Genomic DNA, 25729 nt, shown 5'->3' with positions numbered 1-25729 from the left:
ATATGTATTGAGCATGTTTCTTCAATCTACACAAGTATTGATCCACATGCTACAACACTCCATCCCGTCTAATGCGTGCCTGTATGATAAATTTCATGTTTTGCTAAATATTATAGGTTATTGTTGAATATGGTTGTATATTATGGTTTTATCGGTTTGGAATATGGTTTTTTTTATGATATTGTTAAAGGTAGATATATTTTTTTAATTTGTTAAACCCGACCCGTTTAACCTGAAACCCAAACAAACCGAACTTATTTGGGTCGGTTCTTGAGTCAATTTGTTTTGAGCTCAAACCCGAACAACTAGAAACCCGAAGAACACCCACTTATACATTAAAGAAACTTAGTCAATGATGAGCTGAATTCGGTACGATCAAACCAAACCCCTAAGTGTGTGTTAGAAGATTTATTTTTTGGTTTGAGATAACCCAACCCTAGTATAATTTCTAATATGAGATTTGATTCGTTTAAATGATTCAATAGATTTTGTTAATTGATTGGCTTAAGCTTTTGTGTTCATGTATCAATAATATATTTCGTTTTTGAAACGGCATATTTCTTTTTAATCCTTGTCATTTGTGGAAGTCGAACCTAAGACATTCCAAACTCATATGTTTTGAAGATTTTGACTCAATTAATGAGCCACAACCCAATTGGTTACACCAAGAATAAGTTCTCTCTAATAATTAGGCTTGTGTCTCTTTATGCTAACCCTTTTTTTCTTTTTTCATGAACAAGCATGAGCTCTTTATCATAAAGTTAATTCACACTTTTCATTTATGGAGAAATGCATCTAAACAAGCTGCTCCTAATGAAGTAATATAATTGTATTCAAATATGGAGAGTAGCTTTTCAGTTAACGATAATTGATTTCAAATAAATTAGTAGCGAGGTAATTTGAAGGTTGTTTTCTTTTTTTGGGGTCTTTCACATGATAATGAAATCATCTTTTTCTCTCTTTATAAGAAAAGGCACAAGGTTCTAATGCATGCCAGTTACCAAGGTTTTAGTGGGAACTGGGAAGCTTTATGTTTGTTGAATATGGTTAAATTAAAATTTTAAAACGACTAACCCACGCATCTTGAATCCTTACCAATTCAGAAACGATGTCCTTTTTTCTAAGACCTTGATACTATTTGACAAAAACCATAGTAATTAAAATTGAACCTTTTCTGTACTCTATCTAATTCTATTAACTTATGACCAATATATGTTGTAGTCAATGTAAATAATTCGGTGTGGCTTGTGTCTTAACAGCAACGTATCAAACAAAAAATTTAAAAAGAGGTTTGATAAAAATGGGTGTTGTAGCGGCATGGAGCACCAACCTTCACATCACCCGTTAAACCCTCGCCATACCACAAGACAATAATTACCAGTTTCCTTTCTCTATATTATCTTGATGGTGCCCTAAGGACTCAAAAGGAGAGCTAAAGGGTTCATCCCCATAAACAACCAATCACTTTCTTTTAAAACAAGAATCTAATTAAACCTTGTTAACACACAACGCGCTTGTTAAAAGGTTAATTAGTTAAAACAGAACTACGTGATAGTGACATGACGTTGATATGACGCTACAACCAGCCCTCGCTAGTTAACCAGCACACGCAGCCTAATAACGAATATCCAAAAAAAAATAAGAAACTACAGCTCTATTCAAGCGTTGTTAGCCTACACTACTATTAGGTTGTTCACTATGTTGACGTCATTGCCACGTAGGAAACGAGGCTTCAAAACGTAGAAAACGAGGCTTCAAAGCTCTTCTTTGGGCGCGAAACACCGTCAAAGGCGCAAAAGGTGAGGGAGAACAGTTACCCCCCTTCTCCGCGCTGCAAGCACGAAGGCGCCCTAACCCCGCCTCCTCCCACGCCTATAGCGACCTTTCTTAGAGAATATAGCTTGACCATAAGAGTTCAAAAATCGCTTTCAAAGTCAAACCTGCTTTTAAACAATTTCTGGTTGAATACATCATGTAATTTCTACCACCACAAGTCTACAACTTTGAACTTTCAATGACTTGGTGACAATCCGACAATACGTTACTTTCATATATCAACTACTAAAAAATCCCTAAAGAATAATATTTAAGCCATTAACAATTTGTCAAACATGTAAGTTTCTTTAATCAGCTGATAAATCAAGACAATAATACCCAAAAACAAATAGATAAATAAATAAATTATAGAGAAGATTATGAACTTGAAGCACTGATCTATAACAAAAAAGTTGCATATCATGCGTATAATAAAATTGTTAACCAAAGATATCATAAGTCATATCATTAAAACAAGCAGATCAAAACCAGATATATAAAAACAATATGCCAATATTAAAAACTGATGTTATTTATCCCAAATAGTTCATCATCCATCAACAATCAAGTCAATGAGAAACCACCACCACCACCACCACCACACACAGTAATTAAAACCCTAACAACCACACACACCAAACAAAAAACACAGTTACTAAACCAAACATTCAGATCTAAAGCTGACCACAGTCAGCAATCACAACCTGCTTAGAGCAACTCCCACTACCAGATCCAACCTTCTCAATCACCTTCACAACCTCATAACCTTCAACCACCTTCCCAAACACCACATGCTTCCCATCCAACCACTCAGTCTTACCCGTACAGATAAAAAACTGAGATCCATTAGTATTCGGCCCAGCGTTCGCCATCGACAGGATACCAGGTCCAGTATGCTTCTTAATAAAGTTCTCGTCAGCGAACTTGTTGCCGTAGATGGACTCGCCGCCGGTGCCGTTGCCACGTGTGAAGTCACCGCCCTGGCACATGAAGCCCGGGATGACACGGTGGAACATTGAGCCTTTGAAGTGCAACGGCTTGCCGGAGGTTCCTTTGCCTTTCTCGCCGGTGCAGAGTGCACGGAAGTTCTCGGCGGTGCGGGGAGTAGTGTCGGCGTAGAGCTCCATCACGATGCGGCCGGCCGGTGCGCCGCCGATGGTCATGTCGAAGAAGACCTTAGGGTTTGATGCCATTTAAGAATTGATTATTCCCAGAGTGGTTTTGTGATTGATGGTGAAATCAAAGAGGTTTAGGGTTTTGGGATTGGAGGTGAAGATGTTATATAGGGAGGTTAGATGGATGGTTAGATGAACTAGGCCGTTGATTTTGGACACGTGGAAGGAGATGAGGTGTGGTGATGAACTAGGGTTGGGTTTTGGTTAACTATGGTTTGTTTTGGCTCACGCACGAATCACGTGGCATATGCTCCCTAGATATTCCTGCTCAACGGCTATAAATTTAATTAATATCAAGTTTTATAAGTTGAATTTCTAAGAGCATTCTCATCCACCCCCTATTCATAAATCCAAAATTACACTAAAATACACTATGTTTTTTCTCTTCTTTTTAATTAAATAATGTTTTTTTATACATTTATCATTATCATTTATCTTTCCTTCACTCACAACCACTTTTAAAATATATTAAAAAATTATAAGGGGTGAACAGTAGCTTTTCAAATATACAGAAAAATCACTACGTTTTCTAAAATATAAAAACCCTTCACTCACAACACCTTAAATCAGTTTCTATATTATAAAAATACTCCATCACATAATATGAGGGCTTGGATGAGAATGCTCTAAGGCCATGTATTGAGCTACATTGGCGAATGACTGAGCATGGTTTTTTTCGGTTATTAGGTGAAGTTCAAATTAAACCGAAGTAATTGGTTATTTAAATATATAAACCGTTTGGTTTTTTGGGTTCGGTTCGGTTATTTTCGGGTTTTTTTCAATTATGTGTAGACAATGCAAAAAAATAATAATAATAAAAATAAATCAATAAATAATGAAAATGCATATTTTAAGCTTTTATAAGAACATATTAAAGTACCACAATATAATGAATTCAAAAAAACCAAAAATAGATACGTGTTACGTGAAGATATACGAATACAAAGTTGTTTAATAGAGTTTAAAATTCAATAAATTTTTTAATAAAAAACATTATAAGTTTAGTCTCAATCTTCATTAATCGTCTTATTTATCTTCAAAGTTTAGTCCATTTATGATCATATTGATAATCTTTAACACCATAAATCGGTTGGGTTCAATTTTTTTCGGTTTTTTTAAAATGGATAACCAAATCGAAACCGAAAATTCGGTTTTTCAAAATAAAAACAAAAAATTAACCGTCGGTTAATGGTTCGGTTCGATTTTTTTCGGTGCGGTTTTTTTGGTTAATTCGGTTTCGGTTTGGTTAATTCGGTTTTCTGCTCACCCTTAATTTTTGGCACGCGGCGTCATGTTAGTAGAGGTACGATTTTCATTTTACGGTGTAATGGTTTGTAGCCTAAAAGTGTCCCATAGATATTAAAATATTATCTATTTTGAGATTCAACTATTCGACAAATACATGGCGCCCACTCCCCCCCCCCCCCCCCCACTCCCAAATCGATGGGGGTGGGGGTGTTCATGGTGAAGTTGGGGCGATTTCCGCCCCCACTACAGTCAGTCTAAGTCGGGTTGATAAAAAATAAGGTGGTGTTTGTTTTCACATATCAGTTATTCTATATTGTCTTTTAAATCTATAAAAGGTATAAAAATATAATAAATTATAAAACAAAATATAACACAATGCTGAGTAATATAACACAATGTCAATAAAAAAAGACATAATGATGAAAAAAAACAAAAAAAAAACACAATGATAAATAAAAAGACGATGATGTGAACAAAAAGTTCTAAATATACAAGCTATAAATCGAAAAGTGATAACTTAAAATCTAATATCATAGAGTTCAGCGAGAGAGTTCTAATGCTGCTAATATGACTTCAGTCAGAGTCCGTTTAATATCCTTCATACGACTTCCTGTTTTTAGAAGGCTATGTCTTTAAACCCGACCCCATGTTTTCACTGTGTTTCTTCCCACTTTTTGGCCGTAACAAAATACAATATTATCAATTTCCTCCTCCATTGATGTGCGGGTTCAAAATAACAAGAACATGACATTTCTATAAATCCAACAACTTCAAAACAACATTGTAATGACTGGTTTAGACTATAAAGTAATGAGATGAGTAGATTGTTATGTTAACCTAGCCAAGACGAGTTAGTTACTAATTAACTACTCGTATAGGAATGTTAACAATGTAAACTAGACACGACGAGTTAACTACAAATAAATTACTCGTATGGGTAATGTAAATCAGGTAAACTTATCAGAACGAGTTAATTACTAATAAAATACTCGTATCGGGAATGTAAACTAGTCACGACGAGTTAACTACATATGAACTACTCGTATGCGTAATGTTTACCAGGTAAACTTATCGAGACGAGTTAATTACCACTAAATACTCGTATAATGAATATTAAGTAGTCGTTGACCAATATCTACTCGTAACGACTAGTTGACCAAACAAACTGACAATTCCGGTTAGTGTTTTGTAAAACAAACCAGTTAGATGCATTTGGTAATCAAACTCATCGTCGTGGTTAGTTTTATAAACTACTCGCCACTCTTAAGGTTTTAGAATCTGCTCGTCGCGACTAAAGGATATCTTATTAACTCGTGAGCCTTGATTATGAGGCTTTAAACTTATTTAATATTCACGAGAAGATGATTAGTGAAACTAGTCGTTACGGTTAGTTATAGACACATTGCAAGTTTTAATTTGTTATACAAACTACTCGTGGTTAATCATAAACTATTGGTCACGACTAGTTTATAATACCTATTTTAGGAATTTGTTGGAAATGACACATAAAACCTGAAAAACGTATTCATAAACGCCTATTTTGAGAATTTTCCCTTTTTTATTTATTAATTTTCACTTTTGACAATTGCCTTCACTCTTATTTAATTGATGACATGTATGTGTACCATTGACTTAATTGGTGACGGATTCTAGATATTATTAATGGGTTTCACTATCAATTTTTTATGACTAAAATGGCTCAATTCCACTGTGAGTAACATACTCATTAGTTGTAGCACAGTGAAACAAGATAATCTCAATCTCATTTATAGTCAACACAAGTGGTTTGGAGAAGTTACACGTAATTGTTCAAGTAAATAGTGGTTTAGCGAAGCTATTTTTCAAAAAAGAAGTATTTTGATAAGTGGTTTGAAGTAGTAATATTATTATTAGTGGCTTGAAATAGTGGTTCGAATTACAAATGGCCTTATGTGGGATCACATTGGCTTGAAATATGGTTGGTAATTGCTAATTAGTATAAGAGGCAATAAACCGTATTTTGTTTAAATTAAATCATTAATGTGTTCATAAGATAAAGTGAAAAGTTTTATTAAACTATAGACACAACAAAGATAACAAATTTTAGCATGTTTTTAGCTTAGTATAAGTGGGATAGTAGGCTATCTGAAAAGACTAGTAGGATTTTTAATTTTTATATATATATATATTCATTCTTTCTGAAATACTAACTTGTGCTATTAAATTATGTGTTGTGTAAACCTAAGGCTACGTTTGGAGGCGTTACAAGTTGTTATTAGAGATGGAGTTTAAGAGAATTATGTTACAATAGCACACTAAACTTAGAGTCGAGTGTTTGGAACAATAGGATGCTAAGTGGAATGTTAAATATGTTGGGTGTTGATAAAGGGGGGAAACAATAAATATAATGTTATTAATTGTGTAGTTGATAGACATTATGTAACTGAAGAAACACTAAATGGCCCCGGCAGATTAAGGATAATCTGGGGGTTAAGTAGATGTTTCCCACGAGGGTTAGGTCCAGCAAAGATGGTTATTCTTCTCGACCTGCAAAACAGACACCGTGAGCTCGTCACTGAGAAGGGGGGGGGGGTTTCCTCCTTGTGACCACCCTCCGGCGTGAGAATCAGACTAGATTGCTCTGAATATAAGTGTATATAGAGAGAAATAGCTAGGGAGAAGATAAGATGATGATACCGTTCCAAGGTGTTGGAGTATTTATAGCCGAAGGTAGGTTTCCAAGCAGGTACGGCCAGCTGTATAATATTCCTTTTCCACCATCTACGGGCTATGTTCGTGCCACGATGGGAGTTGGTGGGTAGGCAGCGGCTGATAGTGACATTTTGTACTGGAGCGTGCTGCTCCTCGTACTATTGTCGGTGAGCTGTCACCCTGTGATTGGTTCATGGGTTGCTTTTGCCAGATCTTGTCTATTTGTCCATACCTTGGTAGGTATAGTACAAAAGATCTTCTAGAAGCGTACGGACTTGGTCTTTTGGGCGGGAATATTCCCGCCCTGCTCATTCCTTCTTCAGGTGACATTACTGAAGTATAAGAGTTAGTGCCTTATGCGTGTAGCCTTACTGTTAGTGCGGGTAGCTGTAACATCTGCCCGAATCCGACCCGACCCAGATACCCGTTTTCTGATCCGATTCTTTTTATGATTTAAAAATTAATTATAATCTTTATAAATCTAACCTTTAATAAATCTTTATGTATATATATATTTTTAAAATGTTTCTTCCGCCTCTCCTTCCTCTTCTTCTCTTTTCTTTCCGCCGTCCCGCCTTCTTTTCTCTTGTCGCCATCCCCCCCCCCCTTTGTTTAACCCTTGAGCCTTGAACCCCTTTTTCTCTTAACTCCTTGCTTGTCCTTTGGCTCTTCCCGCCTAAGGATGTCTGCGCAGCTCCACGCGCTAAACTCCTTACAAGGAAGCCTGCGTGAAGATTGACTGTTCCTGCGCTACGCGCTAGGAACTATAGTTCTTCCCGCGGCGCGCTAAGAATGATACTTCTCCGCGCGACGCGCTAAGAATTGTAGATCCTCCCGCGACACGCTGTAAATTTGTAGTTCTTCTCGCAGCGCGCTAAGAATTGTAATTCTTCCCGCGACGCGCTAAGGATTTATGTTCTTCCCGCGACGCGCTAAGGATCAGTTCGTTCCGCGACGCGCTAAGGATTTGTGGTTCTTCCCGCAGCGCGCTAAGGTTTGTCTGTGTCAGCCTTCTGTGTGTGCCTTCGCGCTCGCGCACTCAGCTTTCTCGCGCTAAGTCTTGTGTCTTTTATCTTGATTTATCCAGCCGTTTACCTTTGGTGATATCTTATCTTTTGTGCTGTTGACCTAACTTGCTTTGTGTCTGAAAAGTTACTTTCGGCGCAGCATGCGCGTCAATCCTATTGGTTGACAGAAAAAGGTGACTGACAATATCTTTTGAGATCTTCTTTTCCTTATCTTGAACAGTGTTTGCCTGACATATCCCATGTGCTGTGAACAGTAACCTGACAGCTTTTTTCCCCTTTTCCTGCTGCCATATCTTTTGCTTAGATTTGGTGAGATATTTTCCCCTTTTTCCGGGATTGTGTTCCCTAGGGTTTGCCTATTTATACCCAGCCATTTTCTTTAACATTTCACACACAGACACTTAATCTCTTCTCCTTCTCCCTGCTGAAGATCCTCGCAGCGCAGCCGTCAACATAACTCCAGCTCTCCTTGCCTCTGTTTTTCTTTCTCTTCTTTTCTGCCCAGATCTCGGTTAGTAAATGTTTATAATTTGTTTAAGTAATCGATGCATATTACCTATGGTTAGTTATAATCAAGACACTAAAACCAATCGTTAAACCGATAATCTTATTTATAGGTTAACTTTGCTTGTTTGGTTCTTGCCTTATTTATCTTCATCGCACCGTTTATCATGTGAGTTATCTCGTACCTAATCCCTTTTTTATTTTTAATGTTTTGGGATGTTCATGTGTTCATACAAACTTAGAGTCTTAAACTGTTTATGAACTTTAGTCGCGCAGTATCCCATGTGTTGAGGATGTTTACTTGGCTGTTATTTGTATGTGTGTATCATTAACCGCTTTGTTCGGCCTATTCCGAAGTTTTCATGGATCCATTGGATGAACACGGGAGACCTATCGTTTACGGTTTTCTTTGTTTACACTTGCACAGTATGTTTTCTCGTTTTTGTGCTCAATTGGGAGCACGGATTGAACTATGAGCTATGATCTATCTTAGGCTTGATCACAATCTGATTACACCCTTGCTAAACTCTAGACATACACGTGTTGCGCGCAGATTTACTGTATTGCATTAAACTTGATTTCTCACCAACACGCAAGTGTTTGACGTTTATTTTAACACATGTTCAGGTTTGCAGTAGCTGTTTTGGAGCTTGTGGACACGTAGGAAGTTTTCTTTTATTTTGGACCTAGATTAAAATGTATCAAGACAAGTTTATGTTGATCGAATACTTTGCTTTATAATATATGATTTTTGTTGATTTATGTTATCTTGTGTTGCGCTGCGCGCGCGCGATAAATGTGTATTAATAAATATTGACACCCAATAGTGTCACGGGTAATGAAACAATGTGGCACCCCGATGTATAATCCGCCTTTGGTCGGGGTGTGACAGATTGGTATCAGAGCTCGTTGACTTTAGGATAGGTGGTTAGACGTAACGACCTAGAAAACTTAAGTCCCCTCTCGCGCATGAGAGAAATCTCGTGTTTGCGCGCTTATTGTTAATTACTCGTTATTTATAAATATGCTCGCGCCTGCGCAGTATATGATTTTATGTTTTATTCCGCGATCTTTCGATTTTTATTTATGTTCGTTTGTTGGAATTGAAAATCCGAGAAGTCATGGTGATACATGAATAGTTGACTTTCAATTCCCATTTACTTTATATTTTTAAGTTGAAGATTGAAAAGTCATGGTGATACATGAATTGTCAAACTCCAATGCTTATTTACTTGTATATTTTATATTGAGGATTGAAAAGTCATGGTGATACATGAATCGTCAATCTCCAATACCCGTTTGCTCGTATATTTTTTTTTAAATTGAGAATTCGGAAGGTCATGGTGATACATGAATTGTCGATTCTCGATTCGAATTTGTTACCTTTATTAAGTCTGCATATAAAGTCATTTACTTTACCTTAACTTTTGTTAGCAACTAACTTCGCGAAACAAGCTTTAACAAGGTTATACTTTGCGCTAAAACGGTTTCTCATAACATGATATTAACTAAAACTAGAACTTTTATAGAATGCCTCCACTATCAGCTCGTTATCAGAGGAGAGAAGCCGCGCGCAGACGTAGGCAGCAACGTTCCCAGGAAATGGCCGCCGCGATAGCCCAAGCCTTAAACCAAAACAATATCAACCACTCTGGTTACAATATTAAATCCTTTAATGCGGGTAACCCTCCGAAATTCAAAGGACTTGAAGGAGCCACCATAATGCTCCAGTGGCTCGAGAAAATTGAAAACACTTTTCTCCATACCCATTGCCCTCCAAACCAACGAACCTTATACGCCTCAAGTGTCCTGGAATCTAGAGCGCTTACTTGGTGGAACGGAGTAGCTCATGCGCGTGGCGCAGAGGTTGCTTCTAGCATGCTCTGGGAGGAATTCAAGGAACTTCTGACGCGAGAATTCTGCCCTCCCAACGAAGTCAAGCGCCTTGAGGAGGAATTCTGGAACTTGAAGCAGTACAGTGGCGAAGCGCGCGAGTACGCGACGCGCTTCCACGAACTAAGTTTGCTTGTCCCTCACCTTGTTACCCCTTCCCGCCGAGCCATCGAAAAATTTCTTGGGGGTCTTCCCATGGAAATTCAAGATTCTGTATGGGCGAGAAACCCAGTAACCCTCTCTGACGCCATCGAGTTGGCCGCTGTGCTCAGCGACAACCATGTCAGAGCAGGAACCCTGTTCCTGCGGGGAACTGAAAAGACCAAACCCACCAAGACTGACCCAGAACCAACAGAAACCAAGCCAGAACCCTCAAACCATAAACGAAGGCGCAAAACCAATCATCAAGCTTACGCGCTTACTAACCCACTCGTTGTCCAGCAACCCCTTTACCAACCTCCAGTATACGCGCCTAACCCACTGTCTACCTACCCAACTCCCCCTGTAGTCCATAACTATGCCTTAACTAATCCTGCACTCCCTACCCCGCCAACTAAGAAACCCTACACAGGAAATCAGCCCTTCTGCCCAACCTGTAAATTTCATCACCCAACTCAAGCCTCGTGTAGGCAATGTAACCAATGTGGCCGCGCTGGTCACTCTGCTGAGTACTGTAGAGTCCCTCCCGCCAACCCAATTGTGCAAACACCACCAACCTACCCGCATAACCCACAACCAACATACCAGAATCCCCAACCAAGATCGTGCTTTAACTGCGGTGATCCCAGTCATTTCCGGAACGCGTGCCCGAGGCTACAAGTACAGATTACGCAAGCGAATCCGGTGAACCAAATTTCGAACCAAGTGACGCGCTGACAAACTTTTAATATAACCGCGCACCAAGCGCAAGCGATTAATGACGTAGTTAATGGTACATTTTTTTTTAACGGGCATTATGCATCTATACTTTTTGTTACTGGTGCCGATAGAAGTTTTATTTCTCGCGCGTTTGAGCAGAAGCTCGCGCGACCCGCGCATTAACTTAAGGAAAACTTGTTGAATTGGCTAATGGCGAAACTATTTTAATAAACTTTATAATCATGGATTGCACGCTTAACCTTAATGAAAACGATTTTTTTTTTTTTTTTTTTTTTTTTTTTTTGATCGACCTTATCCCCGTACCTTTTCTTTGCGCATCCTACTTCGAGATAAATTTCGGGACGAAATTTCTTAAAGTAGGGGAGACTGTAACATCTGCCCGAATCCGACCCGACCCAGATACCCGTTTTCTGATCCGATTCTTTTTATGATTTAAAAATTAATTATAATCTTTATAAATCTAACCTTTAATAAATCTTTATGTATATATATATTTTTAAAATGTTTCTTCCGCCTCTCCTTCCTCTTCTTCTCTTTTCTTTCCGCCGTCCCGCCTTCTTTTCTCTTGTCGCCATCCCCCCCCCCCCCCCTTTGTTTAACCCTTGAGCCTTGAACCCCTTTTTCTCTTAACTCCTTGCTTGTCCTTTGGCTCTTCCCGCCTAAGGATGTCTGCGCAGCTCCACGCGCTAAACTCCTTACAAGGAAGCCTGCGTGAAGATTGACTGTTCCTGCGCTACGCGCTAGGAACTATAGTTCTTCCCGCGGCGCGCTAAGAATGATACTTCTCCGCGCGACGCGCTAAGAATTGTAGATCCTCCCGCGACACGCTGTAAATTTGTAGTTCTTCTCGCAGCGCGCTAAGAATTGTAATTCTTCCCGCGACGCGCTAAGGATTTATGTTCTTCCCGCGACGCGCTAAGGATCAGTTCGTTCCGCGACGCGCTAAGGATTTGTGGTTCTTCCCGCAGCGCGCTAAGGTTTGTCTGTGTCAGCCTTCTGTGTGTGCCTTCGCGCTCGCGCACTCAGCTTTCTCGCGCTAAGTCTTGTGTCTTTTATCTTGATTTATCCAGCCGTTTACCTTTGGTGATATCTTATCTTTTGTGCTGTTGACCTAACTTGCTTTGTGTCTGAAAAGTTACTTTCGGCGCAGCATGCGCGTCAATCCTATTGGTTGACAGAAAAAGGTGACTGACAATATCTTTTGAGATCTTCTTTTCCTTATCTTGAACAGTGTTTGCCTGACATATCCCATGTGCTGTGAACAGTAACCTGACAGCTTTTTTTCCCCTTTTCCTGCTGCCATATCTTTTGCTTAGATTTGGTGAGATATTTTCCCCTTTTTCCGGGATTGTGTTCCCTAGGGTTTGCCTATTTATACCCAGCCATTTTCTTTAACATTTCACACACAGACACTTAATCTCTTCTCCTTCTCCCTGCTGAAGATCCTCGCAGCGCAGCCGTCAACATAACTCCAGCTCTCCTTGCCTCTGTTTTTCTTTCTCTTCTTTTCTGCCCAGATCTCGGTTAGTAAATGTTTATAATTTGTTTAAGTAATCGATGCATATTACCTATGGTTAGTTATAATCAAGACACTAAAACCAATCGTTAAACCGATAATCTTATTTATAGGTTAACTTTGCTTGTTTGGTTCTTGCCTTATTTATCTTCATCGCACCGTTTATCATGTGAGTTATCTCGTACCTAATCCCTTTTTTATTTTTAATGTTTTGGGATGTTCATGTGTTCATACAAACTTAGAGTCTTAAACTGTTTATGAACTTTAGTCGCGCAGTATCCCATGTGTTGAGGATGTTTACTTGGCTGTTATTTGTATGTGTGTATCATTAACCGCTTTGTTCGGCCTATTCCGAAGTTTTCATGGATCCATTGGATGAACACGGGAGACCTATCGTTTACGGTTTTCTTTGTTTACACTTGCACAGTATGTTTTCTCGTTTTTGTGCTCAATTGGGAGCACGGATTGAACTATGAGCTATGATCTATCTTAGGCTTGATCACAATCTGATTACACCCTTGCTAAACTCTAGACATACACGTGTTGCGCGCAGATTTACTGTATTGCATTAAACTTGATTTCTCACCAACACGCAAGTGTTTGACGTTTATTTTAACACATGTTCAGGTTTGCAGTAGCTGTTTTGGAGCTTGTGGACACGTAGGAAGTTTTCTTTTATTTTGGACCTAGATTAAAATGTATCAAGACAAGTTTATGTTGATCGAATACTTTGCTTTATAATATATGATTTTTGTTGATTTATGTTATCTTGTGTTGCGCTGCGCGCGCGCGATAAATGTGTATTAATAAATATTGACACCCAATAGTGTCACGGGTAATGAAACAATGTGGCACCCCGATGTATAATCCGCCTTTGGTCGGGGTGTGACAGTAGCCCTCCTTCTTGGCTTGTATCTGCAGCTGCGGGAACAGGCAGGGTACTTTACCAATGGAGGCTTTCCTGCGGGAACAGCTGGCTTTATTGCGTGTAAGGTCTTCATTTCTCTGAGCATGGTGGGTCCTGCGGATCCAGTTGGTCTTTGCGCAGACGTCCCTCTTCAAGGTGAGTCTTGCGGGTCCAACATGGCTTTGCTGGGACCTACCTCTTCAAGTCCCCCCAGTCCATTGTTCTTCTCATGAATTGTTAATGAGGGGAACTTTTGGACTTTAAGCAAGGGGTTTTGAAAAGGGTTTTTCGTTTTTTAAGGTTTTCCGTGGGGATTCTTCCCGCAGTTTTCCTAATGTCACTTGCAGAAATTCCTCGCAAGTATGATGCGGGTAGGTGTGTAACCTCCTCGCAAGTCGGGAGCGTTGAGTTTCACTTGTGTAGATTCTCCACGAGGTTTTGGTAGTTTGACATAGTGATCAGTTATGTTAAACAACCAATTCCACCTTGAAGCTTCAAACAATCTAGTTCTCAACGTTCCCACCATGCGGGGGTGCTATTTCTCTTTCCGCAAGCATGGCCCATAAGATCCTTCTTGGTTTCAATTCCCTGCAGGTGCTAAGTATGTGAAGGGTTTCGCCTTGACACTGTACCCGCACTTGTCTTACGGTTTCTTGTTTTCCAATGTAAGGGGGTATATTCCCTCTTATTTTTGAATCTTTTTGGAATTCGGAGAGTTGGTGAAAGGATAAGGACAGTCCAAACGGTTGAAGGGACGTTGGCGTCTTCTGACGGTTTCAGGACGTGCAGGAAGTTATGACAACGTGACAGCATGTGGTCAATCAGGACGCTTTTTCAGGCGCGTGGGCGCGAGTTTCATGTCACGCGCCATTCCGACACCTGTTGCCAGCTTGCTTTATCCACACGTGTCGCCGTTTCATTGCACCTGCGCTCTCTCTCTCTCCTCCGCATTAAATTCATCGCATTCATTGCGATGAGTATATAAGGGGGGAGAGGGTGTATCTCATCCCATACCTTCACTTCACTCTTCTTTTCCTTTTAAGCGATTTCCGGCGAATACTCATCTTTTCCGGCGAGCATTCTCCTGAAACCGCTTTCTTTAACATTTAAAAAATGTCTTCTACTCATGATCCTGAGGTTAACGTCGAGGAGTCTGACGTTTACCTCGAGAACCCGACGTCTACGTCCGATAAGGATGATAAGAGTACTGCTGGCGAGTGCCAGTGTACTCTTTCTGTCGATGTATACCATTACATCGTCAACAAGTTCATGCTGGAGCCGTATGAGCCAGAGTTTCCGGAGCCCAACCAGACGGTGTACGATGCCCCTAAGGGCAAGATAGGGGTTTACGCTTCGGTCTTCCTATATGGGAATCTAAGATTCCCATTAACGAAGTTCGTGTACCGTGTTCTGGAGAAACACGGTGTTCATTTGACGGAGGTGCACCCAATGGCGATTGCTAAAGTTCGCCATTTCGAATGGGTGTGCCGTATTTTGGACATTGAGCCCCGCGTCGACCGTCTGATGACCTTCAACACCTGGAGGTGCATCCAGGGCTGGTATACCCTTGTTACTCGGATCAAGGGGTTGAAGATCTGCGCTACTGAGCGTAGTCTTCGTTCTTGGAAGCGGGAGTTTTTCTGCCTCTCCGCTCGCGTCGTCCCCATCGCGATGACGTTCAAGAATGGGAGGGCACTCCCTAACCTTCACGCCTCCAATTACCAGGAGACGTAATGGTTCGCCAAGATCTCCCAGATCCAGACTCCGGTTTATCGCTTCGCGGAGTCTGGGATGGTGATGCTTGGGATGAGCCGCGTGTGGAAGGATGCTGGGTCTCGGACGCCGCAAATACCCATCGTCCTTGAATACGGTTTGAACTATATTCCTTACGGTATGCTCCGTCTTTTGTGTTGGTTTAGGATTTTCTTCTAACATTATCTTTTTTATTTCAGAGGGGAACGACTTACAGTCGCTCTTGCATCCGCGGGAGACTGGTGGTCCCGCACGGTTGGGTACTCGTGATCTCGATGAGAACGAGTTGCCCATATTGGAGCAGACGGCGGATAGATTCGTAGAGGTCTACCCGCCGGGCCACGAAATTTTAAGCGCCACTCGGCCAGGTAAGGAGTTCTTTAATCCTCGTCATCTCCATGCTCAAACTTCTGCTGGAATTCCTCTGATTTTGTCATCTTCTGATGAGGGATCTGCAGATGGGCCTTTCTTTGTGAGGAAGAAGAAGGCTACTAGCGTGAAGGGCAAGGCGAAGGTTGCTTTCGTCGTCGACCTGGGGAATCAGTCTGATTCCGAGACTGAAAGTGAGGAGGCTGCGGGGAACCTTGGTGGTGGTGACGAGACCATTGTCTCAGAGGTTGAGACAACGACTGTCACTTCTGAGCCACCAAGCGCTGCGAAGGTGACTGGCGCGAAGAGGCCAGTTTCATCGGGTCTATCTCCGCCTGTCAGGTTTTTCAGGATCAAGAAAGCCAGTAAGTATATTTTTTGTGTACCTTTTCCGCATTTCCTTCCGCCTTTGTTTTTAATATCTTTTGTTTTTCTTCATGCAGGAGTGGACTTATCCGCTTTCGAGAGCGGTGCGGGAGGAAGCGGTTCAGGACCCACGACGATAGGTTTGGTCAACCTATCCGAGGCGATGACCCAGGCGGCTGCGCCTGTTTCTGGTGCTGGTTCAGTTGCTCATACTGTTGAAGCAACTGTTCCAGTTATGACGTCATCTCCGCCGGCCGTCAGTGCCATCTTTACTACATCCTTCACCGGACCGGCGGTGACTTTTTCCGCGAGCTCATCTGCGGCGGCTACTACGGTTATGAGTTCATCTCAAATGAGTTCATCTCCAATGGTCTCTACCTCAATGGCTTCTGCATTGTCACATTCGGCGTCAGCGACTACCTCTGTTGGGGCCAGTTCTTCAGGTATGTTTAGAGTTGGGACCTCTAGACTTACCTCTGTTGATGAGAGAGTCCAACCTTTGCCTTCTTCCCATCTCCTTGACCTCTTGGATGGATATCCTTTAGGTTCAGGTGATGGGTTAAGCGGCTATCGGCCTGTTATCGACCCTACAGGTGCGTGGGGTTACTTTGGCCTGTTATTCCTCCTGATTCATTTTTTCTTAACTGTTTTTTGTTGCAGTTTCAGATTCCAATGAGGTCTATGCGCCAAGGTGGAATATCCGCCGAGGCACGACTCTCAGGACGGCTGCAGACTGCGTCGACTGGGCGCGCCATGCCGCTCCAAGCGGTGCACTGGGGGAGGCTATGGCTAGCTACCAGGAGGGCAGGTTGTCCAACGAGCTTCGAATTCTTCTCGCCCGGATGCAGCCGCGTGTCGAGTTACTTTGTCGTGAAAACGACAAGTTAAAGACTGCGCGTAGCCTGGAGGTGGCTCAGGTGCGATCGCTGCGGGAGGAGAACAAGAAGCTTGCCGCCACCGCTGCTGAAAAAGAAAAGGCCTTCAAGGACCTTGAGGCCGAGATCCAAGCCAGGCATGAGGCCCGTTCCAAGGCTACTCAAGCTGTTAACGAACAGCTTAGGTTAGCCAAGGAAACTGCGCGTAATGCGACCGAAAGGGCCACCAAAGTTGAAGCCGTTGTTGAGCCTCTGCGCGCTGAGAATGAAGAGCTTAAAGGCAAACTGGAGAAGCTTCAGCAGGCTCATGAGGCTTTGGCTTTAGAGGATTCCAAGAAGCTACAGGAGCTCTTGGATCAGAGGGCTGTGCTTGATCGCACTGAGCGCAAGCTTAAAGGCGTTGAAGAGGCTGCTGCCAAGGACGTGTTGCTTGCCAACCTCAACAAGAATGAAGCCGAACGCGCCCGCGATCAAGCTCAAGCTACCCTTCAAGAAGCTCTATCCAATAAGGATTGGCTTCTACGAGAATCGTTGCCGCAGGTACGCATAGCTCCATAATTTCTTTGCTTTGCGCTTTTCTTTATACTTAGAAAAGTTTTTGATATATATTTTTTATTGTAGATTGTGCATCGGATATTCGCGAACACATCCTATGATGATGCCATGAGCGCAGCCCTCAATGCTTCTCATGAGGATGGGGAGAAGGCTGGTTTCTTGCTTGGTCTAGGATTTGCAGAGAAAGGCATCCCGCCTTCCAATTTTCCTTTACACGATGTTGATACTGAAGCTGCCTATGACCAAGTTGTGAACCAGTATGCTGCCTTCCCGCATCCGGTTGTGGAGAAGGTGAATGAAGTTGCTGCTGCTGATGACGGGCTAGCTGTTCTCAAAGCTTTCCTCGAACCGCCGCAGCCGACTGATGGTGCGGGTTCAAGTGGGTTTGGAGGAAGTGGTCCCGAAGCTTGAATCTTGAGATTTCTTCCAACCGTTAGGATATATTTGTATTTTTTGTAGGCGGGTAGATACCTAGCCATTTTGTAATGTTTGAACAACTTTTATTGTGAATATAAATGTTTTGTTAACGTCTTGCCTTGTAAACATTATATGATTTGCTCATGCATATTTTAGTTTAACTTAGCAATTTTCTAAGTGTTTTGAATAAGTTAACCTTTCGACGCGTGTTAGATAATAGGTTAATGTTCTGTTTCCTCTATCATGATTGTGCGGGTAGGACCGTCACTTTCACTTAGTAGGATGACCAAACTTTATCTATATCTGACATATCTGACCTGCGTGAAGGTTTTCCTCATCTTCCCCTTAGAAATATTTACTGTTTTTTGTGTTTATGCGGGTTGTGCCGCTTTCCACACGCAACGACTTACTTCCTCCATCACTTATTTATGCGGTGAATACCGGCATATCAGTGTGGTCAGTTCATAAGTATAAAGGTAAGGCTATCAACACAATGTGATAAGGAGAATCATTTCCATTAGAAGTGGCTCTAGGCCTTTTCTTTACAAGTTTGGAATTGATCTACATGTAATATCTGCGTAATTGAGCTCCATTCCATGTTCTTGGGATGGGGGTGCCATCGAGCCTTTCGAGCCGGTATGCGTCCTTTCCCAAAACTTCTTTAATAATGTATGGCCCTTCCCAGACCGGGGCCAGCTTTCCTGGGCGCTCTTGGTTCGAAGCCTCATTGTTACGCAGTATGTAGTCTCCGACATTGAAGTTGTAGAGTTTCACCCGCGTGTTGTAGTACTTTTGCATTTGTTGCTTGTAGTTCTCTTCACTCGCTGCGGCTAGGTCTCTGCGCTCTTCGGTTAGCATAAGGTCTAACCGTCTTTCAGCATCATTGTCTTCTGGTTGAGCTATGACTCTTGGTGAGGGTAGACCAATCTCGACTGGAACCATGGCTTCAGTGCCATAGGTGAGGCTGAACGGAGTCTCGCCCGTGCTTGCTTTTTTCAGCGTTCTGTTTGCCCAAAGGACATTTGGAACTTCGTCCACCCAGCAGGATCTATGCTCCAAGAGTCTTTTCTTTATGCCGTCGACGATGCTCTTGTTTGCTCTTTCCACCTCACCATTACCCTGCGGGTGTGCCACTGAGGTAAAGCTGTGGGTGATTTGAAGCTCTTTCAGCCACTTTTGTAGCTTCTGGTCAGCAAAGTTGGTGCCGTTATCGCTCACCAAATTCTGTGGAAGTCCAAAACGACAAATAATAAATTCCCAATTAAATTTTTTGATATGTTTTGTGGTTGTTTGGGCTAAGAGTTTTGCTTCTATCCACTTGGTGAAGTAGTCGATGGCTACCACTAGGAACTGAACGTTCCCTGCTGCTGTGGGAAATGGGCCTGTCACATCGATGGCCCACTTCTGGAATGGCCATGAAGAAGTGACTGGAACAAGTTCGTTCTTCGGGCGATGCGTGTTGGGTGCGTAAAGCTGGCAGGACCTACATTTTCTGATGTAGGCCAGCGCATCCGTGTGCATCCCCAGTCAAAAGTATCCCGCGTTGTTTAGCTTAGCTACAACTGCGCGTGGACCTGCGTGTACTCCACAGATGCCTTCGTGTACTTCCCTTAGGAGGTAGTCGGCATCTTGGTCGTCAACGCATCTGAGGAGTGGGCCAAGAAAGTTACGCCTGTAAAGTATGTCATCAACAAGTTGATAGTTCAGTGATTTACAGCGTATCTTTCTTGCCTGTGTCTTCGACTCTGGTAGTATACCCGCTGCAAGGTAATTTATGATTGGTGTCATCCATGTTCCCGTGCCGGTTTGGATGACACAAATTTCCTTGTGCGGGACTGATGGTGCTCCAAGAAGTTCAACGCGGATGTCCTTTCCCAAGTGGTTGAAGGCTAACGATGCAAGCTTGCTTAACGCATCCGCAGATTTGTTTTCGCTTCGCTTGATGTGCACAACTTTGCAATCGTTAAAATCGCGCATAAGGGTTTTGGCTTGCGCAAGGTACAGGGCCATTATGTCATTCACGGCCGTGTACGTCCCGTTTATCTGGTTGGCTACTAGCATGGAGTCCACGTGGGCTTCCAAGTTTTTCACTCCCATCTTACGCGCAATTCTTAATCCGGCCAAGAATGCTTCGTACTCCGCTTCATTGTTCGTACTTGGGAAATCAAGCCGAATAGCGTAAGTGTATTCTTGGCCTGCCGGGTTAATTAGTTTCAACCCTGCGCCTGAACCTTCGCTGTTGGCTGCTCCATCAGTATAGAGTCGCCAGACATCGTTAATGTCTTGTGCTGGAGAGAGTTGAGCCTCTTCTTGGCACTCTTTTTCCCGCGATGCGGGGACTTCCGCAATAAAGTCGGCCAAGACCTGGCCTTTTATGGCTGGCCTTGGCTTGTACTTTATCGCGTATTCCCCCAACTCAATTGCCCATTTGGCTAGGCGTCCCGACAACTCGGGTTTGCCTAGAACTTTTGCAAGTTTGAAGTTGGTGAGAATGGTGATTGGGTGACCTTGGAAATATCGTCTTAGCCTGCGTGAAGCCTGTACAAGTGCTAAGACTAATTTTTCCAGGGTAGAGTACCGGGTTTCCACGTCCGTTAAGACGCGGCTTACATAGTAGATGGGCATCTGGATGCCTTTTCGTTCTACTAGTAAGACTGCCTCGGTTGCTCTGTCTGTGGCGGAGAGGTAGAGAATTAATTCCTCCCCCACTTCTGGTGCTGTGAGCGTTGGGAGTTCGATCAAGCGTGACCGAATCTCTTGAAAAGCTGCTTCCGCTTCTGGTGTCCAGCGGAAGTGCGTTTTCTTCAAGCAATTTCTCAATGTTGACACGAATGGTAACGACCTATCCGCATGGTTTGCCAAAAAGCGGTTAAGTGCGACTAGTCGTCCATTCAGTGTCTGACCCTGTTTGATGGTAGTAGGTGATTCCATTTTCATAATGGCTTCGACCTTTTCAGGGTTCGCTCTGAAGCCATCTTTGGTAACGATGACTCCTAAGAACTTCCCTTTTTCCATCCCAAAGAAACACTTGCTCGGGTTGAGCTTCATGTTTATTTTTCTGAGCGTGTTGAAAGTTTCTTCGATGTCTGTCAACATCGCCTCTGGCTCAAGGCTTTTGATGACCAAGTCATCCATGTAAACTTCTAAGTTCCTCCCGATTTGGGCATGGAACTCTTTGTCCATCAGGCGTTGGTACGTGGACCCAGCATTCTTAAGTCCGAATGGCATCATTTGGTAACAAAATGTGCCATCGGGCGTCCGAAATGCGGTTTTGTCCTGATCGTCAACGGCCATGTGGATTTGATGGTATCCCTTATACGCATCAAGGAAGCATTTAAGGCGAAACGGTGCTAACGAATCTACCTTAAGGTCAATTTCGGGTAACGGGTAACAATCCTTGGGGCATGCTTTGTTTAGGTCTTTAAATCTATGCACATGCGCCATTGTTTGTTGGATTTCGGTACCATGACGGGATTTGCAAATGTCATACGTTTCTTAATCGTGCGTTGTCAACGAATTTTTACTCATTTTCTTTAAAACCTTACAAATGTCATACGTTTCTTAACATTTCTACATCACCACTCATTTTACATCTATTTGTTATAACCACAAACCACATTTTTTATAATAAAACCATATTATTATTATTATTATTATATTAATAGTAGTAGTAACAGTAACAATATTCTTAAAAATTTAATCCACCCATTTTAACAAACAAATAATTTGTTAACAAACAATTTTTTTAAAAATTAACGCACTATATAATAGATAATAGAAAAAAATAGTGTAAAATTAGATACATCAACCCTTTTTAAAATTAAAACATTATTTTTTTTTATTTATTTCAACTAATTATTACACTTAAAAAAATTTAAATTTAAAAAAATTGTAGTGAATAAGTCATTAATACCCATACACGACCTATAGAAATCCACTCTATTTAAAACATCAAACATGTATAAAAAAAACCTAACCCGGGCCAACCTTTCTTATAACCCGCCCTTGGTCACGGACGGCAGCCAGGCCCGGGATCATGGGCAGATCTACGTATACGAGACCGGGTTCACGGGAACCCACTGAGTTTCGGATTTTATATAGAATACCTATATAAAATATGAAAGTGAACCCACATATATTTTATGAGTGAACACATGTACAAGGTGAAACTTCGGTCTAGTGGTAAACATTGCAACTTGCTAATCTAAGAATCCGTGTTCGATTCACATTTGCATACCATTTTTTTCCTTTTTTTAGTTTAATTTTATTTCTTTTCTTTTAACTAGTTATAAACTGATTTGAAAGTTATAACAATGTGCAGGTACGTGGGGATCCTAATATGCGCAAGTTTTAAAGTTATTTTGTGGTAATTGGATATAAATATAGAACAATGTGCAGGGTAAAAAAATCTAATATATATATTACAATTATTTGTGGTAAAATACTTGCTAAACATTACTAACAGCTTGCTAAACATTACTAACAATTCATCTTAATCTATAATTCAGTAATATGTGAATGCTTTAATAAAGATGTTTGTTTTTTGTTACAGTATCGTATTTTTATCGTGTGATGAACCTTAGCCACCCGAAACTGTCAAACCGAACGGAATAGTGAACCCACTAGAAAAAATTCCAAGATTCGCCACTGCCCGGGGTGGAGATGTTCTTACCTTTTATCATTTCAGAATTTTGTTATAATTATGATTGAACAGTGTGGGCATGGCATGGAAAACAATGACACATAATCCGTAATACATGGAAAAGCATCATTTCACTTTACATTTCCGCCATTCACAAAAAGCATCTCTCCCTTAGACCACTCCAAACGCCTCAGAATCCAATTCTCATGCACCACCATCATGTTTCACATACCAAAGTATCAACTATTATAATATTAATATCTATCAATAAAATATCCTTCCTTAAAATAAATCTACAACAGTTACACAGTTCGTTCGCCATTGATCAGTAATGATCCTCAAATCAACAAAACCGAAACTCAAAGTTAGATCACAAGCACCCTTCGGTCTGTAACAATCCCGGGTAAACATACGATGTTATTTGCTTCAACGACTTCACTGTTTCTTCAAGAAAGACATGCCCTGTTGTTGCTGCATGCATAATAATAACAATTCTAACTCAAATTCACAAAAATATATAATAAATCTATAATAATATTAATAATAACAATTATAAAGTACCTGCAAACAATAATTTGATTTCCTTTGAGAAATCTTCAATCCGTCCCATTACTGGTCTTATACCGCAAACTTGTGAAACGCAGAATTCCAAATATAAACTTTTTTCAACTATTTGTAGCAGTAAGATGCAGACACTCCTTATTTCTGATGTCATCTTGTTGGTTTCACATAACTCCCTAACAACACTAATTCCTTGATCCTGTTTTCCGGATAACAAAAACCCGTTATCAAACGACCCTTGTGAACTACTTGAGATGAGCTAAAACAAACTGTAGCTAGTTTAATAAACCAACTCAAGTCTTGAGCTTCACATACCGAGTTTGACTAACCAGCCCATTATATACATGATCAAAAGAATTTTTAATTATATGTAATAAATGTATGACTATATAATAAATATTATTGTGTATAAAGTTTCAATTGTATGTAAATAAAATATTAAATATTAAGTCAATACCAAAATAAAACAAGCTCGAGCTTGAAAATTATTAACAAGTCGCACTTGAACTTCATAAGCAATGTTTACAGAACTGGATCAGAGAGTGATCCAGTCGCCTTACTCGTTCATTAACCGGAAGGCGTCATAAATAATACAAAACTTTAAACTATATATGTATATATATAAAATATAAAAATACATTATGGTTTGGTTTGAATTTACCACTTTAATTACATATTAATACATATATAAGACTCGAATCAAGCCAAGCTCGAGCCAATCTAACTTTAATGAGCAGAACTCAAGCTTAGAAGAGCTAAGGCTTGGCTCAGCTCGTTTACACCCCTACTTATGAGTTGACTCAAAGCCAACTTACAAATCATTAATAAGTGTAGTAATTCCTTAGTTACAACTTACAAGTCAACGACTAAAATCAAGTTGTGATAGTAAACCGAGTACCTGAAAACCATGTAAGATATCAGGCATGGGCAGATCAGGAAAATGAGCCACATCAACAAACCCTAATTCCTCGGCTCGTTTAGCAGCAGCGGCAGCTTGCAGACACAAAAAACTTAAAAGATAAAACGCAATTCTGTAAACCTCAACTGCAACCATATCTGAAAACATTGTTTGATGAGGAACACCAATGTTTCCACCTGGCGTGTCTTTAACCACTACAAGTGCAGTCGAAGATGATAATGTTTCAACAGAAGAAACAGAAAACCAACCACTTTTGCTGTTACAAGAGACGGTTTCTTGTCCCACTCAAACTCTCCTTTACGAACTGGATGACAAAGTAACGAACCGACCCGATTGTGTTCTGCAAAACGCGGGCCTTTACTGATAAAAGATAGTAAATGAATACTCATTTCCCGTAACTGAGGATCCATTTCTTTTATTATTTTACTCCACACGTTGTGATGTTTGGCTAGCACGCATATTAGCACGAGGGTATGTTGCGTTTCCTTAAGATCGGTCAAACTAAGTTGTTTTTTATGAGAACGCGCTCGTTTTTTTCGGTCAATAACATCGGGCGGGAAGTTTGGTGTGGTCAAACAATTAGAAACACAATCTGATTTCTCCAATATAAAACAAGAAATGACATAATCGACCATATCGGGAAAAGACGAATAACTGTCCTTTAACGAGTAGATAATCATCGACAAGACAGCCGATCCGAGACCCCATACACGGTCAGAATTTTCGGTTTCCACCTTTTCAGACTCGCTTCCGTTTTCCAATAATGCCCTTAAAGACGAGAAGAATCCGGTGTTAGCTAGTATCTCGGCACCTTCTTTCACATGTGAAAATGTCAAAAAAAGTTTTAGTATCACGGGAACCGAAGGTAGGCACGCTTTATCATGAAGCTTTTTAACGATAGTTTGCACGTGCAGATGGTTCTGGAGGATGGGGAACCATAAACTAGGTGATTGGATGCGCTTCAGTAGTAAATCGACTGTAGCTAACGAAAGGGTACAAAAGTCATTTGGTTCAATGAAGTTGCAGAGAATTGGTAGAAGCCTTAAATACAGATCTGATGTCTCAGATTCATTGTTGATTGATCCAATGGTTAAGAGAAGAAGTGTGAGTAAAAGCTTGATTGTGGGTTTAAGGTCAATAGATGACGGGGTTTTCAAGTCTTTTAATCTTTTTAAAGTGGACCCCACGGTTTTTATAACGAGTATTGAAGATGGTAAAGATTGAGTTATCACAAATTTGATAAAATTCTGAAGTAATTCCACTTGAGCTGCAAGAAAGTCAAAGGTCAATGATTCTGTGGCTTGGTCAACAGACTGACATATCAGTTGAACACAAGAACTTATTACTTGTTCAGAAAGTCGTCCACCATTTGTAACCTTGAAAAAACAAAAGAAATAATATTAGAAAAAAAGAAATAATTTATTTTTTTTTAAATGAGGACTTACATTTTCATCATACATAGGCAGCATGGTAGCTAATGACTTCAAAGCAGAAAGTTTGCAACTACTGAGCAGTAACACAGAGTTGACTTCTTTCAAACAAGTCAACATTGTTTGTGCAACTGTTTTCGAGTCTTTAAATTCTGAAATACCCCATAAGTCTAAGCATAAATCCTTT

The 25729-nt window shown here is 41.0% G+C and overlaps 2 protein-coding genes across 2 annotated transcripts; both read right to left on the bottom strand.

Moving 5' to 3' along the window:
- Window positions 1-2479: 2479 nt before the first annotated feature.
- On the bottom strand, window positions 2480-3261 carry LOC143631463 (peptidyl-prolyl cis-trans isomerase-like). Its single transcript, XM_077100231.1, has one exon. The coding sequence runs from the start codon at window positions 3006-3008 to the stop codon at window positions 2490-2492; it is 519 nt and encodes a 172-aa protein (XP_076956346.1). The 5' UTR covers window positions 3009-3261; the 3' UTR covers window positions 2480-2489.
- A 19593-nt stretch (window positions 3262-22854) lies between these two features.
- On the bottom strand, window positions 22855-25456 carry LOC143634144 (uncharacterized). The gene is made up of 3 exons (XM_077102305.1): window positions 24092-25456; window positions 23194-23392; window positions 22855-23103 (listed from the first exon to the last, which is right to left on the bottom strand). The coding sequence occupies exons 1-3, from the start codon at window positions 24257-24259 to the stop codon at window positions 23003-23005; spliced, it is 468 nt and encodes a 155-aa protein (XP_076958420.1). The 5' UTR covers window positions 24260-25456; the 3' UTR covers window positions 22855-23002.
- Between the last annotated feature and the right edge of the window lie 273 nt (window positions 25457-25729).

Source organism: Bidens hawaiensis, unplaced genomic scaffold (assembly GCF_021521415.1).
Source record: "Bidens hawaiensis isolate Kalapana, Puna unplaced genomic scaffold, B.hawaiensis_p1.1 tig00000512_1, whole genome shotgun sequence".
NCBI lineage: Eukaryota > Viridiplantae > Streptophyta > Magnoliopsida > Asterales > Asteraceae > Bidens > Bidens hawaiensis.
Note: the sequence above shows the minus strand (reverse complement) of the source record. Positions and strands in the feature narration are given on the sequence as shown.

What these genes read in the sequence shown, in the direction of transcription:
- LOC143631463 (XM_077100231.1), bottom strand. Translation starts at nt 3,008, where the DNA reads ATGGCATCAAACCCTAAGGTCTTCTTCGACATGACCATCGGCGGCGCA.
- LOC143634144 (XM_077102305.1), bottom strand. Translation starts at nt 24,259, where the DNA reads ATGTTTTCAGATATGGTTGCAGTTGAGGTTTACAGAATTGCGTTTTAT. An exon ending in ATATCTTACATGGTTTTCAG is followed by an intron (nt 23,393 to 24,091) that starts GTACTCGGTTTA and finishes TCCGGAAAACAG; the next exon opens with GATCAAGGAATTAGTGTTGT. An exon ending in AATCAAATTATTGTTTGCAG is followed by an intron (nt 23,104 to 23,193) that starts GTACTTTATAAT and finishes TTATGCATGCAG; the next exon opens with CAACAACAGGGCATGTCTTT.